The sequence below is a fragment of the Ursus maritimus genome, unplaced genomic scaffold, assembly GCF_017311325.1.
Source record: "Ursus maritimus isolate PB19 unplaced genomic scaffold, ASM1731132v1 scaffold_17, whole genome shotgun sequence".
NCBI classification, from domain to species: domain Eukaryota; kingdom Metazoa; phylum Chordata; class Mammalia; order Carnivora; family Ursidae; genus Ursus; species Ursus maritimus.
In genome coordinates, this window is record NW_024424119.1 from 8877636 (window position 1) to 8896179 (window position 18544).

Genomic DNA, 18544 nt, shown 5'->3' on the forward strand with positions numbered 1-18544 from the left:
AAAATAACACAGTGGTTACCACAAAGATTGAGAAGTAGGAAAATCTATGTCTGCAGTGGTAAACCCATTAAGCAGAAAAAGAGAATAGGAAATAGTCTTCTTTTGCGGAAACAATTTAAGGCCTCTCTCATCTGTTAGCTTGCATCTTTTTCAATAGAAATTCAGGCAAAATATTCACAGGAATAAATTAATCATCGGGTTGGCATGGGGATCATATCTTGCTACAGGGAAGTTGAAGCATCACTACTGGCACTAGAAACATAAAACCAAAATGCGTGGTTCAATCAGCATGAGGAAAAAGGGCTCTACCGAGCTTAGCAGCTAATGGGTCATGAAAGGAATGGCATGGCATCACAAATGTAAGAGGAAACGAGAAAAATATTGACAAACTGAAATAAGAACAAACCAACGTTCACACAAAAAATAACTGAAGAATTGTTGACAATTAACATGTATTTGTAATCACAAGGGAAAACAATTTGTTAAAGGAAAGAGATTGAATAATGGATTACTTCTGCAATATTTTGAATCTCAAAAAGGGTCAGTAACACAGGAGACTTAAGTACAGAAACATCACATTCTGTGTTGAGGAAATAAAAGGAACCACCCAAGTGAGGTTTCCCTATGAATGAAGTGTATCCTACTAACTTTCAAAATGTCATTTTAAAACATTTCTGGTCATTCTAAAATTTCCTTAATATACGTGACACAAGTCTCCACCTTCTTAAATGGAATATATTAGATATAATTTAACCTTCTTCCAATGTCTCAGAGACAGAATTATGAACATGATTTTCTCACTGGAGACTGAACAGCAATCAGGGTTGGGGAGGGGGGGGAATAGGAAGGTACCAGTATTCACTGAGCACCTACTATGTTCTTTACTCCCATTATCACATTTAAATTAAATTTCATTTTATCTTCCCATAAATCTATGCAAGGAGGAAGAAACTGAGACACAGAGAAATTAATCCATGCGTCCCAGCCACACTGGGACTGAAGCACAAGTTAGCCTGTCAAATCCGAGGGCTGGTCTCTCCAGAAAGGTACATCTAGTTGTATCCACCTAAGCAAAGTAAAACCCTGAGGCTGTGCTTTGGAGTGCCATGACTGTAAGCTGCATTTTCTTTCTTCTTTCACTGTCTTTTTTTGTCACCATCAACAAACTGACCGCTAAAGCTACCCCCTCACCATACCTTCCAGAACTCCAGCAAAATAATGCCAAAAAGCAAAGTTTATTAGAATCAGGTCAAAATTAATTGTAAACAGACTCCGGATGGAGGCCACTACTACAGGTAAAGGGCAAGAGTCTTAGAGCATGAATTCTGATATCTATTTTGGCCACCCATTCTGGCTTTAGATTCTATTTCAAGAAGGTGAGGTTCTCTCTTAGGTGATGTACTATCATAATGTAGCTGGTGATATATTACTATAACGTGTTGCTACCTACAAGAACATGTACCAAGGACATTTTGGCAACATTGAAAAGGAAACACAAAACTGTTTAAGAGACTGTCTTAAGGGACACAAGAAATAATGCACACCAGAAATCTAAAAGAGCAAGATAAATTCTAGAATGGGTAAACTTTTGGGTTTGCTAACCTGAGCGGGATAGGGAAGTAAAAATTAAAAGATGAAAGTAAATGCTGGCAGATATATACAGCTGAAGAGAGGCTGAAAGAGGCAATGAATGGAAAATAAAATTCTAGATACTTCGGGAGTGAGGTAGTGTTCAAAAGCATCATCACCACAGGGGTCATTGTTGGGACACTGTTCTTTTAAGAACCAGTCATACTAACATTGAAACACTTAAAACAGTTGAACAAAGAGTAATTTTTATGCAGACACAGACACACAGATGAAAGGAACACAACAGAAAGCCCAGAAACAGAGCACCATTATTTTAATGAATTTATTATTTGATAAAGGAAGCATCGTACATAAATGTTCTCTCTTTCACAAACAGCAAATGGTGTTGGAATAGTAGGCTAGCAATTTTAGGGTTGGCATGAGATAGGGATCTAAATTAAATCCAGTTGCTTCAAGTTCAGGGGGTTTTGTTTGGTTAGTTTTCATTTTTAGTTCAACTGTGCCCTTACTGATTTTCTGCCAACTGGGTCTGTCCATTTCTGAGGAGGGCGCTGAAGTCATCAACTGTGATAACAGAGTCATCTATTAGTTTTTGCCTCATGTGCTCTGATGCTCTGTTGTTAGACATACACATTAAGAACCATCATGTCTTCCTGGAGAATTGATCCTTCTATCATTATGTAATGCCCTTCTTTATCTCTGATAACTTTCCTTACTTTGAAGTCTATTCTGTCTGAAATTAATATAGCTATTTCTGCTTTCTTTTCATTAGAGTTAGCATGGTATATTTTTCTCCATCCATTTACTTTTAATCTATATGTGTCTTTATATTTAAAGTGAGTTCCTTATAGACAAGATGTAGTTGGGTCATGTTTTTTGACCCATGCTGACAATCTCTGTCTTTTAATTGGTACACGTAGACCACTGATACTCAAAGTGATTACTAATATGGTTGGATTAGTATCTAACATATTTATTACTGTTTTCTATTTCTTGCCCTTGTTCTTTGTTCCTATTTTGGTCTTCTACTCTTTTTCTGCCTTCTGTGATTTTAATTGAGTATTTTATATGATTTCATTTTCTCTTTCTTACATATCAGTTATATTTTCCCCCTTTTTTGGTGGTTGCCCTAGAATTTGCAATATCCATTTACGACTAATTCAAGTCCATTTCCGAATACTCTCTGTACTATCGTCACAATAATTTTATAAATCTAAAACTGTTCCAAAATAAAGAGCTTCTTTTTAGTCCTAATCACAATTAACTTTTTCTTTTTCACATAAACAAACATTCAACAATATAAACTTTAAAACTTTTGGACAACATAAAAATGTATAACTAATATATAGAAAAAATAGCAATTAGGGAAAATATCTGAAGCAAATATACCAAAAGATTAAATTGCGTCTCTGTTTTTTTTTTTTAAGATTTTATTTATTTATTCGACAGAGATAGAGACAGCCAGCGAGAGAGGGAACACAAGTAGGGGGAGTGGGAGAGGAAGAAGCAGGCTCATAGCGGAGGAGCCTGATGTGGGGCTCGATCCCATAACGCCGGGATCACGCCCTGAGCCGAAGGCAGACGCTTAACCGCTGTGCCACCCAGGCGCCCCAAATTGCGTCTCTGTTTTAAAGTTCATAAGTATGTGAGAGAGATGGTGAGAAAAAGTTAAGCATGTAAAAGAAGACTAGAACTTATATAAAAGGAACTACAATGTGGTAAACAATGATAATAAAGAAAAATTTTAAAAACTAAGCAATTATTTATTATTTGAGTAGCAAAAGAGTTTCAAATAGCACCCAGGGGTGACGCTAAATTTTATTTTTTTCTTATGATGTGTTTATTTATTTGAGAGAGAAAGCAAGCATGAGCAGGGGAAGGGTCAGAGGGCAAGAGAGAGAGAGAATCTCAAGCAGTCTCCTTGCTGAGCATGAAGCCCAATGTGAGGCTCGATCTCACAACCCTGAGATCATGACCTGAGCCAAAACTAAAAGTCAGACACTCAATCGACTCAGCCACCCAGGCGCCCTGGGACACTACATTTTAAACCACTTCACTTCCACAGTATTAGTAACCACATAAACTACATGAAAATGCTACAGACTGAATTGTGTCCCCCAGAATTCACATATTGAAGGCCTAACCTCCACTGTGATGGTGTTTGGAAGCCTTTGGGCTTAGATGAGATCCTGAGAGTGGGACACCCATGATGGGATTAATGCCTTTGTAAGAGGAGGCCTCTGTCTGTCTGTCTGTCTGTTGTGTGAAGACCTAAGAGAAGGCAGCCATCTACAAGCCAGGAAGAGTGCTCTCACCAGAACCTAACTATACTGGCACTCTGATCTCAGACTTCTAGCCTCTGGATCTATGAGAAAATACATTTCTATTGTTTAAGCCACCCAGTCTGTGGTACTTTGTTATGGTGGCCCAAGCTGACCAATTCAGAAAGGCAATTTGAAATATCCTGGGGGCGCCTGGGTGACGCAGTTGGTTAAGCCACTAACTCTTGGTTTCAGCTCAGGTCATGATCTCAGGGTCCTGGGACTGAACCCCCTGTCAGGCTCTGCACTCAGCTCAGGGTCTGCTTTGGATTCTCTCTCCCTCTCCCTCTGCCCCTCCCAATCATGCTGTCTCTCTCTAAAATAAATAAATAAATAAATTTTTTTACTATATTGTATAAAAAGCAATAAAAATCTCCATCCCTTTTAATCCAGTAATCCTACATCTGTCAAGTTAATCTTTGGAGATAATTCAAAAATATGACAAGCTATATACATGAAAATATTCGTTACTTAGTTCTAAGTTTTTAAACTGGTTAACAACCTAAATGTCTAACAAAGGAGAAATGGATAATTGTGATGTTTCACTTGATCTGATAGGATATCATGTAAAATCAGTACAAGAACTATGCAAACTTACAGGAAATGCTTGTAATAAAATTAAATGCACACCAAAAGCAAAATTCCACAATATGAGGTTACTCATGTAAAAACACATGAACAAGATGTAATAGGGTTGGGTATAAACAAATAAAATTAAATTTGTTGGAAAACATTTCTTCTTTTGTTTTAGTTGAATTAAGGTTACAAGAAATAATACTCAAAAATGTATTTGGTGGTAACTTTAGAACAATTCTTTCTTAAGCATTATCACATCCTAAACTCCTGAATTACAGAAAAGTGATTTCTTTCTGGCAGTAGTCACAACTCTCAAAAAGAAAGAAATATTTACACATTTTATATAAGAGAACCATCAATTTTTCTTTACTCTATACTTTTTATTATGTTACTACTTACATAGAGATGGTTTCCACTGCATCTTCAAAGATGTCCTAGAGGGGAACAAAACACACAATGAGTTTCTCAAGAATTAAGAACTCCAAATGTAGAGAAAATGAGTATGTACGTAAGTGCAGGAGCAAGTGTTAGGGGACAGTCTGGGTGGAATGCAGTTGATTCACTCAACTTTTACTAACAGGCTGTTTTCCAGAGAAATCAAGCAAATGAATTTTAGTGACGTTTAATTTTTTTTAAATAACTAAGACTGATAAAACTAGCAACCACACTGGGCTAATTTGAAGAGTGTGATTGTTTTAATGGAATGATTTTTCACTCCTCAGTCTCATTCATCCAGATACAGAATAAAACAACAACTGGATTTGTCCAATTTAGACTTCTCTTGCTCCATGGCCATGTTATTAGCACCTCTGGGCCTTCATTTCACATCCAGCTCCACTAACCTCCTGGCAAATCTTCCTGACACCCACTTTCCCCCAGTTAATCTATACCACAAAAGTTAGCCCTTTCCTTCGTGGCACTGCCCTGCCCGTTCAAAAGCTACAACAGGAGAAAAACGCAAGTGTGTACATGCACACACACACTCATATGCACTTACAAATACACAAACACACCTCTCACACTGATACACACTAACACAAACTCAGACTCAGTCATACACACACTCTCACAAATACACATCCACTCACAAACTTACATACACACAAAGCTCCCTCATAGCTGCAAAAAGTCAAATGCACGCTTCTCATTCAGACATTGGGGACCCACCATAACCTAGTCCAATCTTCAAAGCATCTTTCTCCCTACATCTGCACCACCACCACCATACCCAAGCACAAGGACCTCACTGGTCTCCCCGCTCCTAGGCTTGACACCCTCCATCCGAGTCTTCACACAACAGCAGTATTCTTTTCTTTCTCTCCCTTTCATAAGCTCGTGCCATTTCACTGTCCTAGAACTCTTTATGAGTTTTCCATTGCAGTTACAATAAACTCAACTTCTCCCCATGTTCTACAGAGCCCTAGATGGCTCTACCACCCTCCGACCACCTCTCCACCCACCTGCACCCTGGCTCACCCCATTTCATGTGCATGTCTGTCTTTCTCCTCGAACAAGCCAAACTCATCCCACACCTCTCCTCATCATTCTCTCCTTCCTAGAATGCTCTTCGCTCAACTCTTCCTGTGGCTGACTCATTCTCATCCTTCTATTTCCAGCTCAGAAAGAGAATGTCTCTAATAATCTCAATTAAAATTACTAAGGATAGCAGCTTATAGTTTCTCAACATCTGATTTATTTCATTCATAAAATTTACCAAAATCTGTACTCATCTTGTTTACTTACTTGATTACAGTCTGTCTCTATCAGAGCATGTATCTTAGTTATCACCAGGGCTTGGCACAGCAGTTGCTCAGTAAATACATGTAGCCTAATGAATGAGTAAACTGAGCTCAGGCTGTCAAGGCACTGATTACATCACCTCATTTACAGCTATGATGCAGAAATGAGGAAGAAGGGTTATAGAACTTTTCCCTTGTGTGACAATTGATACTAAACAATGTTTAGACTACACTGAGCTCTACATTTAGGCAGGAAAGGGAAAAAAATGTATAAACACTAAGAAGACACAACATTGTTAAGTAGTGGCAGAAGTTCAGACTTTGGGATCTCTGACCCATTAAGCTACTGTATTGGGAGGGAGGTAGAGTCAAGGGCAACTCAATTTGAATCGCACTCTCCTGCAGCAAAAGCAGAAGTTAATAAACCAACTAGTAGAAGACAAATGAGCTAGTCCTGAAGCAAAAGAACCTAAGCCAAGATTAAAAAGATACTTCTCTGGCCTATAATAGAAATGACCAGTTAGTGGGGGGCACCTGGATGGCTCAGTCAGTTAAACATCCGCCTTCGGCTCAGGTCATGATCTCAGGGTCCTGGGATCAAGCCCCGCGTTGGGTTCCCTGCTCAGCAGGGAGTCTGCTTCTCTCTCTGCTCATGCTCTCTCTGTATCTCTCAAATAAATAAATAAAATCTTAAAAAAAAAAAAAAAAAAGACCAATTAGGGGCATTTGGGTAGCACAGTCAGTTAAGTGTCTGACTCTTGATTTCGGCTCAGGTCGTGGTCTCAGGGTGGTGAGATCAAGTGTTGGGCTCCATGTTCAGCTTAAGACTCTCTCTCTCTGCCTCTGCCCCCCCCCACACACACACACATTCTCTCTCTCTTTCTCTCTTTCACTCTCAAATAAATAAATAAATAAATAAATAAATAAATAAATCTTTTTTAAAAAATCCCAATTACAAATAGACTCCTTTCTCCAAATCAAAAGTCTGTTGAGGCTCTTGGTATCACAGATTTTGTCATTTTGAATCACAACACAATCAATGTCTTACACACCAGCACACAAGTTATCATGTAAGAGGCTATGGAGAAGGGGATAAATCTGCTCTCCAGGAACCCCATTCTGGCTGTGATGATCTGCTTCCTATACCAGACATCAGCTCACAGTCCCTCCAGCGCCACCATTAACCCTACCTGGGCTGACGTTTACCAATTAAGGGAGAATGTAAAGATCACAAGCCTGGAAGGCTACTGAGCATCTCTCCTCTCCTTACAAACCTCAACCTGAAATTAGAGCACACTGGAGACACTGAAATATTTACTGAGTGCCCTTCAAGAGGGGTAACTAGGGAAGCCACCTCTTAATTTAAAAGGAGACAAGGCGGGGCACCTGGGTGGCTCAATCGGTTAAGCGTCTGCCTTCAGCTCAGGTCATGATCTCAGGGTCCTGGGATCATGCCTGTCATTGAGCTTCTCTGCACAGCAGGGAGTCAGCTTCTCCCTCTCACTCTGTTAACCTCCCCCTTCATATGCTCTCTTTCTCTCTCTCCCTGTCTCAAACAAGTAAAATCTAAAAAAAAAAAAAAAAAGGAATATTGAAAATCCACCAGAGTTCTAGGATATTATTCTAATAAACTAGATATGAGAAAGAGAGGGAGAAAAGAAAGAAGAGAGAGAATTTCGTCCATGAAGGCCAGACAAAAGGTGAAATTTTTTTCATTTAAAAAGAGGAAAGGTGGGGCACCTAGGTGGCTCAGTTGGTTGAGCTTCTGGCTCTTGGCTTTGGCTCAGGTCGTGATCTCAACGTCATAGAGTCGAGCCTGCCCCTGGCTCCCATTCATTGAGGAGTCTGCTTGAGCTTCTTCCCCACTCCCTCTTCTCTGCCCCCTCCCCCTGCTCACATGCTCTCTCTCAAATAAATAAATAAATAAATAAATAAAATATCTTTATATTTTTTTCTTTTTCTTTTTTTTAAAGGAAAGGTAAAGAGAACTAAGATTGACTGAGTGCCTATCATGTGCCAGGCATTTTACAAAAGTTACCTCAGTTGTTCCTCCCAATTCACAGCAAGTAAATCCAGGTAAAACATAGATGATTACCTGACCCATATTACCCCGCTGGTAAGTGAAGGAACTGGGATTCAATCTCATATCTTTAACTCCCAGTTATTTTTCTAATGCCAAAATTATTCACAACTTGGAACTCAGGCAGTTGGGTAGGAGTGGTGAGGGGGTGGGAGAGGAGGGGACAGCATATCTTCTCAAGGTCATACAGCAGCAGTGTTGAACAATTCCTCCCAGCGATTATCGCATTCTCTAGGAGAATATCCTTGTGTTTGACTTGATTATTTACTATCTGATTAGAACGCAGACACTGTGAGGTTACATATTAACTTCTAAATTTCTGAATGGCAGGAAAACCTTAAAGACTATAGTTTTATTAACCTGTAGGACGTTACCCAGCTTTACAAATGACCTAGCAATCTTAATCTACCATTGTTTTTTAAGCCTATAAATACCCAGTTCCTCAAATACTCTTTGAATCAGTTTACCATCTCACTGGTTTCCTCCACTAATGGGTGAAATAAAACTGACACATTCATTTTATATCTTTATGGGAATTATATTTGTATTTTGTGGAAATTATACATTAACAGTGACAACACACTCTCTCCCTAAGTACCTGCAAATATGATTTCCCAGATCTGTGGGAAAATTGATGTGGATTCCGCAGAGGGAAGAAACACCAGAAGTCAGAGACCTCTCCTCAGACCTCCCACAGCACATACCCTGGAGCCAATGGCTTCCTTTTTCTTCTGTTTTTCTAGGTTTCGACAGCCAGCTCAAATTCTATCCCTCTCCCGCTGCTGCCTCAGGAGCTCCCTTCCTCTGTGGATTGCCATCAAGACCCCTAGGCCTGGCATTAGATCCGCGGCTGACTGCTAGTCAACAGCCTCCCACCCAGCACTACGTATACCTCCATATATTCTCCAGGGAACACACCTAGATTTCTCTATCTACGGTCTCTCTGCTTCTCCACTCACCACCACCTTCCCAGTGCTTTTCCACTGCTGGTTTGTATCTCCCCAGTGATCACCACATGCTGGGCAGACTCACCATGTGGACACCAGTTGAAACACATACAGTCAGAGAAGCATCCAGAGTCCTTCCAGCTGAATGACAGTAAGAGAGGAAAGATCATGCTGCTGATAGATATGACATGCTCCAGGAAAGCCCCTGTGTTTAGTTTCTTCCCGGAAGGCCGCTGCATTTGCCTCCCCCATTCCCACACTGAGCTGACCCTGAGGAGTGACTATTTTGGGGCATAGTGTAACAGATGCTTATTTAAGCCACACCTGGCTCCTAATCATGCATTGCCTCAAAATGGTACCTGACTTTTTCCAGAGCCTATCTCCACTCCCTGGCTGGAGTCAAGAGACATTGTACTCTTTCTGAATCTACTTTATAACCCAGCATAGTACTTTGCACTTCACAGACTTAGAAAAAAATCATTGCTGACTGGCTGGCTGAGTACCCTTGTCTCAAGAGGAAAGGTCCTTACCCTGAGCGGTTTTATTTTGCAATTTAGCAAATGGGCCAACCCTGTATGTGAAAGATTCCCTGGAGGACCTTCTGGATGCGTTGGCACTCCAGGGCCTGCTCCTGCTGGATGGGGAGCCTGAAACCTCCCCCTTCCCCCAGACGGATGGAGGACCCTAGTCATGGGGACAGACACTGAGTGAGGAAAGAGGATGGGGGTGCTGCAACAACTACTAAGGCTTTTTAAGCAATTTCATCTTAATTTGTTACATTCATCATATTCTGAGTGGCACAAATGCATGCAAGTGCTTTTAAGTGACAGCAAGTTCTTAACAAATGTCTATTTGAGAATCTTAAATAATGAAGATACCGGTGATGAAAAGGTTTACATTCCATTAATCCCTACTGGGGCCCGGCAAAGAATAAAGATGACAAATACGCTATTACCAGTAGTAATTAAATATTCTGTATTGAGGCACATGGATGGCTCAGTCGGTTAAGCGTCCAACTCTTGATTGCAGCTCAGGTCATGATCTCAGGGTCATGAGACTGAGCCCCACCTCAGCTCCTCACTGAGCGTGGACTCTGCTTGGGATTCTCTCTCTCCCTCTCCCTCTGCCACTCCCCCCGCCACACACATGCACAAGCACGCTCTCTCATGAATGAATGAATGAATGAATGAATGAATGAATGAATAAATAAATAAACTCTGTATTAACTTCCAAAGAGACCCAATGGATTTACAACTTTTCAAGCCTCTACATCTGAATTTTACTTCATTTTCCAATATGAAAAGGACTATGTGGCGAATGCTACTCCGAGAAAAAGTAGGAAGAAACGTGATGAAACTTAAAGCTAGGTACCACAAATCCAAAAGGCTGAATCATTTCTCTAGGCCTCTTCTTTTGTCCCTTACCTCGTCCTCTTCCTCCTCCTCCTCTGCCTCTGCCTCCATTTTCCCCTGTCTCATCTGGATGACTTCCCAGGTCTGTGAGCTGATGCTACCATGTTCTCATTGAACTGTTGTTCTTTAGGATGACAAGGTTTGGTGGGGCTCTGTAGACACCTTCCTCCTCAGTGAGAGACCCCCACCCCCACCCCATAGCACCAGACACTCCTTACTGAAGCTTTCACCCACATTCCATTCTATTGACCAATGAAGCTGTGTATTTGGTACCATGGACTCAAAGAACACTAGCGCTGCCAAGAACTCTGACAAGTCACAGATTCTACCCCTGGCTCTGGGGCACATCTGGACCATTCCCAGAACATGGCACATGAAGAGGATGTCCAAAGCTCCCCTGGGACTAGGACGGGGATTAATAGCCATGGGTGTTGGGGTCATAAGAACTGCAAACATTCCTCTGCATGACCTTCACCCCTGGTGAACCAAGATGCTCAAAATAGTTGTTGAACCACTATATTGTACACCTAATATAACACTGTATGTTAACTGTAATGGAATTAAAATAAAATTCAGTTTAATTTAATTTAAAAAAAGATGTTCAAAAGGGAAACCAGACTGATATCAGTTGTTATTGTTTATCATTATCACAGTGACATACCAGGAGAATTTTTCAGATATTAGATATTAAATCTTTTCACACAGAAGAAGAAGAGGCACACTGCTAGTTAAAGGAATCATATGAGAAATACATAAACTTAAGTGACATCATTACCCACTACAACGTCAACAAAGTATTGATTTTTCTAAATCAGGGTTAATTCATTTAAAAGATATCTTGATTGTGTGTCCATGAAGTGACTTTTAGAAGAAAGACTAGGCAAAGAACTTTTTAAAAAATATATGCACCCTGAGCTTACCTCTTAGGAATAATTGTTCATTCTGCTCACACCTGCCATCCATTTCTCTGTAATCTCTTTGTCAAGCTCAAAAAGGAGCCCATGGCCTTCTGGAGCATTTAAACTCCCCAACTAGATCCGGAGGGTTACCACCAGCTTGTCTTAGATGCCATGCTACACTTTTTTAAGTTTATATTGTATGAGGGAGCCGCAAGGCCCTGAAACACACTGAGGCCAAACATAGAGCCCAGCTTCAGCATCCCCATTACTGGGTGGGAAGGGTGGGTGTGAACACCACTCACACTCCTATTAGAGGATTAACATCAAAGCAAGTTCTCTGTGAAAACTTAACTGACCCACAGGGCTCTTAACCAAAGGGAAGGAAAGCAATTGGGGCCCATATACTAGACACACTCACATTCCGAGTTCCCACTTGGCCTTTGAAGTGAACAAAATGTGACCTTCCCAAGGTTTAAAAAGATCAGACATATCTCAAGATATGAACAAATTCTCAAATATACCAGAAAAAAAAGAAAAAAAAAATGACAGAGTGCATCTTCTGAACCTTCCCAGAAGGTTTGTAAAACCTGATTTGGGGGGATACACAAAGTAAAAAACTGGAGGTTTTCAAATATTATTCAAAACTAGAGTTTTTTAGGGGCACTTGGCTGGCTTAGTTGGAAGAGCATGCAACTCTTGATCTCAGGGTCATGAGTCTGAGCCCCAAGCTGGGTGTAGATTACTTAAATAAATAAACTTTTTTTAAAAATAAGAGTTCTTTTAAACTTTTAATAATACAGTCAGCTGCCAGAAGAAAAAAAATTGTGCCTTAGAAGTTTTTAAACACTCATCACTCGAGATTGAAAATAATTTCACACACTCTCCAAGCACAGCATTAATATAGTTCTTTAGTTCCTCTCAAGACAGAAAAGTACTCTAATATTACCCCACAAGTTCTGTTTTAAGTTTCACATTTACCAAAAATCACAGATCTGATAGTGAAAATTGGGGATATAGAATAACAGTTCAATAGGAAGGGATTACTTTGAAAACAAAAATAAATTGAGCACATTTTTACTAAGCAACCATTACATGTTGGTGAGTGAGGTTTTATTCAATGATTCACTCAAGCATGACAGTGGTTTAGGCCTGGACGTTATATTTAGACCTGCCGGAGTCAGAGTCTCAGCTCTACCCCTGACTCTGGAGGGTTCTCGCCCCTATAATCCTCCACTTTCCCACTGGTAGAATGGGGATTCCAACCACCTCCCCGATGGTTGCAGGATGCCGGCAAGATAATGCATGTCAACAGGTCAGACTCAAAACAGAATCAGTAAATACAATGTCATAGGATACTAAATGCTCCGATATGGGATGAATCAGTGGACTCAGAGACAGACCTGGGACTCCTCACTGGATTTCCTTGATAACTCTTTCACACCAAAGATTCTGCACTCTCTTTTGGAAGAGAGACAAAAAACTGAATGTGGGAATATTTATAGCAAATAGGTGCTCAAAAATGTTAACTTCCTTTACTTCTCCCATCTTAAAATGCCTTCACCTCATATCCTTTAATGCCTAGACCCTTCCTATTCGGTACGTTACCCAGCATGATAAACATAACTTATGGGCACAGAGCCCAGGACCTCAGCTCACTGGGGAGCAAAGTGACCTTGGCCAACAATGTGACTTCGGCCAATACACCCAACCTCTCAGGATTCAAGCCTTCTCATGAGTAAAGCAGAGAGGATGACACAGATATCCCTCACTCAAAATCCTAAATGCTCTGAATTAAACAGAAATCCACCCCTCCCCCCCAAGGCAGCTGTTTGTCCACTATAAATGCTAAAGTAAAATCCCTCAAGGAAGGCGGGTATTCAGAGGGACTGCATCTAAAAGGAATGCTGGGCTTCTTGAAGTTTGAGCCAAATCAGTGGTTACTATGTTGATCCACAAAAGCTACTTAATGTGGGGTCACCTGGGTGGCTCAGTTAAGTGTCTGCCTTCGGCTCAGGGGTCCTAGGATCGGGCCCCATGTCAGGCTCCCTAGCTGAGCAGGGAGGCTGCTTCTCCCTTTCCCTCTGCCTGCCTCTCCCCCTGCTTGTGCTCTCTCTTTCTCTCTGTCAAATAAATAAATAAAATCTTTAAAAAAAAAAAAAAAGCTACTTAGTGCGTTAAGTATCAAGCAAAGCAGTTCACACAATGATTCTCTGAATTTCCGAGAACTAGTCAAGCACAGAGAAACCATGAGAATTAAAAAGAAACCACCAGATGTCACTCTCACAAACAACAACTGAATTGGACAGCATTGCTTTATAGTTTCTAACACACAGATGAACGTGGTACCAAAAAAAAAAAAAAAAAGAACAGTTAACTTTACGAAGGGGGCAAAGGCTTTTCCTTTCTGCATTTCATTATAAATATGAAGCTGAGTTGCAGCTATGGCAGGGGTTAAGCTCTAAGGTGAGCATTTAAAAGGAAAATTGTGTTTAGTCAAAATTAACATTGAACAAATACTGTAAATTGCCATTATATAATAGAGTAAACATGGCTTTGGATATAATCTCGTAGAGGAATGGGTACATAACAAATGTACTACGTGCACAGTGACGTCTGGTGCGTAATTAAAAGTACATATGCAGGGGTTTAAAAGTACACATGCAGGGGTGCCTGCGTGGCTCAATCAGATGAGCATATGACTCTTGATTCAGCTCAGGTCATGATCTCAGGTTGGTGAGATCAAGCCCCACGTCAGGCTCTGCACTCAGCAGGGAGTCTGCTAGAGAGTCTCACTCTCCCTCTCCCTCTGCCCCTCCCCCTCACTCACTGGTGTGCACGTGCATGCGTGCTCTCTCTCTAAAATAAATAAGTAAACTCTTAAAAAGAGTACGTAAGCAAAATGTTTTTTACAATTGTGTATTACTGAATTTGTTTAACATAAATGACTAAATTATTTTACTCACCTGCACACAGTCCTCAGCTACTACTTTTACGGTCATAAAATGAACTTTGCCAACCAGTTATCATGTCAAGCACTCCAGTCCTCTGGTACCAACCCCACTTAATCTACTGTAAACAGAATAATATCTAGGACATGCCATTTTTGCAAGGGAAAAATTTTACACAAAACAAACAGCAACAAACTGAACCAAGAGGCTGAGTTTTAACACTTTAAACTCTTTAATTTTGGAAACATCAGTAATTGAGGTATTTTAAAATTAAAAGAAACACAGCTTATAGCTTCTTCCTTTGAATAAATTATAAAGTCCATTTAACAACATCCAGACACTATACTGGACTCTTGGATGCTTATTTCTAATTCACAGAAAATCATAAAAAGTGAGCTTTTCACCTCTACTATTACTACTACCACTATGTTCTCATAATAATAGTAACAGGTAACACCACTAAGTGCCAATCCTTAACAGGTATTAACTCATTTAATATTCATAATGACCCTATGTTAAGACTATTATTATGTCCAAATTAGAAACCAAGACCCAGAGATTTAATTAACATATCCAATATCCCATAGCTGAGCCTCAGTTTCTCCATCTGTGCAACTGTTTTAATACCACTTAACTGATAGCACTGTTGTGAGGCTTAATGTATTCAATGCAGCTAACGCTGTGTTAGCACAGCAGACACTAATGAACAATTTTTTTATGTTATCATTAAAGCGTTCCTACAGGGGCGCCTGGGTGGCTCAGTCATTAAGCAACTGCCTTCAGCTCAGGTCATGATCCAAAGGTCCTGGGATCGAGCCCTGCATCCGGCTCCCTGCTCAGCCAGGAGCCTGCTTCTCCCTCTCCTTCTGCCTGCTGCTTCCCCTACTTGTGCTCTCTTTCTCTGTCAAATAAACAAATAAAATCTTCGAAAGAAAGAAAAGAAAAGAAAAGAAAAGAAAAGAAAAGAAAAGAAAAGAAAAAAGAAAAGAAAGGAAAAGAAAAGAAAGAGAAAGAAAGAGTTCCTACAGCTGAAAGTCTCCAGTGCAGCCTAAGGATGAGGAAAATGAAACCTCTTGCATCATCTTGCTGGATGGATCCTCAAATTTTCAGGCCATTACAGAAAAATGCAGAGTTTGCATTCCCTTTGGTAGCTCTGCTCCGAAGCAAATGCCTTAAAAATAGACCACAGATTCTTGTCATTTAACATGAGTGCTCAGAAGAGGCAGTTCCTGAACAGTACAGCTTCAAAGGACACCTCAAACTGAGAAAACCCAAAATTCAAGAGAGATAAGGAAGGAAGACTTGAGCTCATGTGGGTTCCAATCCCAGTTTCACCACTTACTAGCTCTGTGACCTTGGGTAAGCTACTGTCCTCTGTGCCTCAGTTTCCCATCTCACTGGGTTATCCATGGATTAAATGACACAGTGAAAACCACGTAGAACAAATACTGAGTATAAAACTTTGGTTATTACCGTACTATTTTGGGACTTGCACTTCTAAAGGCACTGGTGAGTAGTACTGTGTGCTACAGCTCGGACAGTTGAGTGGATAGGGCACAACACTTGGCACTAAGAATCCTGGTTCTGCCTCCCTCTGGCTGATATGTCCTGGTATCCCCAAATAGATCAGTCCACCACAGCAAACCCATGCACCAAATCTAGCCTGCTGCCAATTTTGTAAATAAAGTTTTATTGGAACACTATCACACTCAATCATTTACATATTGTCTATGGCTGCTTTCCTTTTACAACTACAGAGTTTAGTGGTCGCAAGTGAGACCAAATGATCTACAAAGCAGAAAATACTTACTATCTGGCCTTTTACCAAAAAAGTTTGCTTACACTTACACAAATGGATAAAACATCAAATTTCCTTGCCTATCCCATTGGATGTTTTGAGGATAGAGTAAGAAATAGGTATGAAAAATCTATAAAATACAGGGACTATTTACTAAAAACCCACAGCCTTCAAGCTTTAAATTCAAGAGGGAAATAATGCTAAGAACATGCACTATAGAGTCCCACCATCATCTCCATCATTTATTAACTATGCGTGGTCTTGTGGAGGTTACTTAAAGTCTCTAAGATTCATATCCATCATTGTAAAATGGGAACAGCAACAATACAAAACTTGTGGGGCTGAAGAATTAGACAAGATGTATGTAAGGTTAGCTTGGTATCTGGTCTATAAGTACTCAATAATGTCACCTCTCATTAAATTATTACTTTTGTTGTTAATACTGCAGAGAAAAGTTATGTGTCTAAATATTGGACCACTCAGACAGTACTTTGCCTCCCAGGGTATCTAACCTCATGAAAATTATAGGTACTAGCAAAGCAGAGATGCTGAAAACTGTGATCTTGCTTTTGGGGCATTCTAAGGGAGAAAAGGCTAAGACTCCAACTTATTCATTTCTCTCAAGACTAAATTTCCCTTCAGGGGTGCCTGGGTAGCTCAGTCAGTTAAGCATCTGCCTTTGGCTCAGGTCATGATCCCAGGGTCCTGGGATCAAGTTCCACATCAGGCTCCCTGCTCAGCGGAGAGTCCACTTCTCCCTCCCTCTCTCCCCCTCCTTCCTGCTCATGTTCTCTCTCTCTTTCTCATGCACTCTCTCTCTCAAATAAATAAATAAAATCTTTAAAAAAAAGAAGCAATTAAATATGGAAACTTACTCAAAACTAGCAGAAAGGAGAGGATGCCAGAGGAATTAGTATAGTAGATCATATAATTAGTATCTTGAATATGTTATACAACAAAAAGATTTTTTAAGAATTTAAAAGTCTAAACATATAAAAGACAAAAACTAAAAATCTGGTAAAACTAATGCATTCGAAAAGAATTTGAAATAACTGCAAAGGGGTACCAGGGAGCAGATGCATTTGGGACTGATGCAAATGTTCAAGATCTCAATTACAGTGGTGATTAAATGGGTATACACAATTATGAAATTTAACCTGTACACTTAATATGGATGCATTTTACTACATGCAAATTATACCTCCATAAAGTTGGTTTTTAAAATGGAAAAAAGCTAATATAAGAAATGTCCATAGGAAGTGTTAAAAATTCAGATACAGATATCATAAGAAGGGTATCATAATAATGGTATCAGTTCTGCAATACTCCTTACCTGCCAGGCACTGTTCTAAATGCTTTTACATGTATTAACTCATTTGTTCTTCTTAACAACCCTCTGAAGTGACTTAGTATTATCCCCACATTACAAATGATGAAACTGAACACAGAGAGGTTAAATAACTTGCCCAAGGTCACAAAGCAACTAAGTGACAGAACTGGGATTTGAATCCACCCAAAGTTCAACTTCAGAATCTGTGACTTTATTCACTGTCATTAAAACTTTTAAAACTGGGCACCTGGGTGGCTCAGTCAGTTCAGCGTCTGCCTTCAGCTCAGGTCGTGATCTCAGGGTTGTGGGATCAAGTCCCACATCGGGCTCCCTGCTCAGCAGGGAGTCTGCTTCGCCCTCTGCCCCTCCCCCTGCTCATGTGCACACGCACACTCTCTCTCTCTCTCAAAAACATAAAATCTTAAAAAAAAAACAAAAACCTTTAAAATGGGGGCCCCTGCGTGGCTCAATCAATTAAGCATCCGCCTTCAGCTCAGGTCATGATGCCTGGTTCCTGGGACAGAGCCCCCCACCGAGCCCCTCCCCATGGATTCCCTGCTCACCAAGAGTCGGCTTCTCTCTCTGCCTCTTCCCCCCACCTCGTGCTCTCTTCTCTCGTGCACTCTCTCTCTCAAATTAATAAATGAATAAATCTTTAAAAAAAAAAACCTTTAAAACTGCTTCTGACAAACAAATTTGGTAAATTCAACAAACTGTGCCATTTGACAAAATCGTCAAACTGAACCTCATCAAAGTGAACCAGAGCTATGGAGATACCAATTCTCCTCACACCATGTGTCTCACTTGCAAACATAGGTACGTGGGTCTTTTGTTTTGTGTCTGAGCTCCCTCTGGGCCACAGCCACAAGTTCCATGAGGCATATCCACAGCACCAACCAGGCAC

At 40.3% G+C, this 18544-nt stretch overlaps 1 protein-coding gene across 2 annotated transcripts in view; it reads right to left on the bottom strand.

The window, feature by feature from the left end:
• Positions 1 to 18544, bottom strand: part of TTC39B (tetratricopeptide repeat domain 39B) — a 116795-nt gene that overhangs the window by 77226 nt on the left and 21025 nt on the right. For both annotated transcript variants that reach the window (XM_040631450.1, XM_008689832.2), the window contains exon 2: positions 4887 to 4921. In XM_040631450.1, the coding sequence (XP_040487384.1) occupies positions 4887 to 4921 (35 nt within the window). The remainder of the gene's footprint in view (positions 1 to 4886; positions 4922 to 18544) is intronic.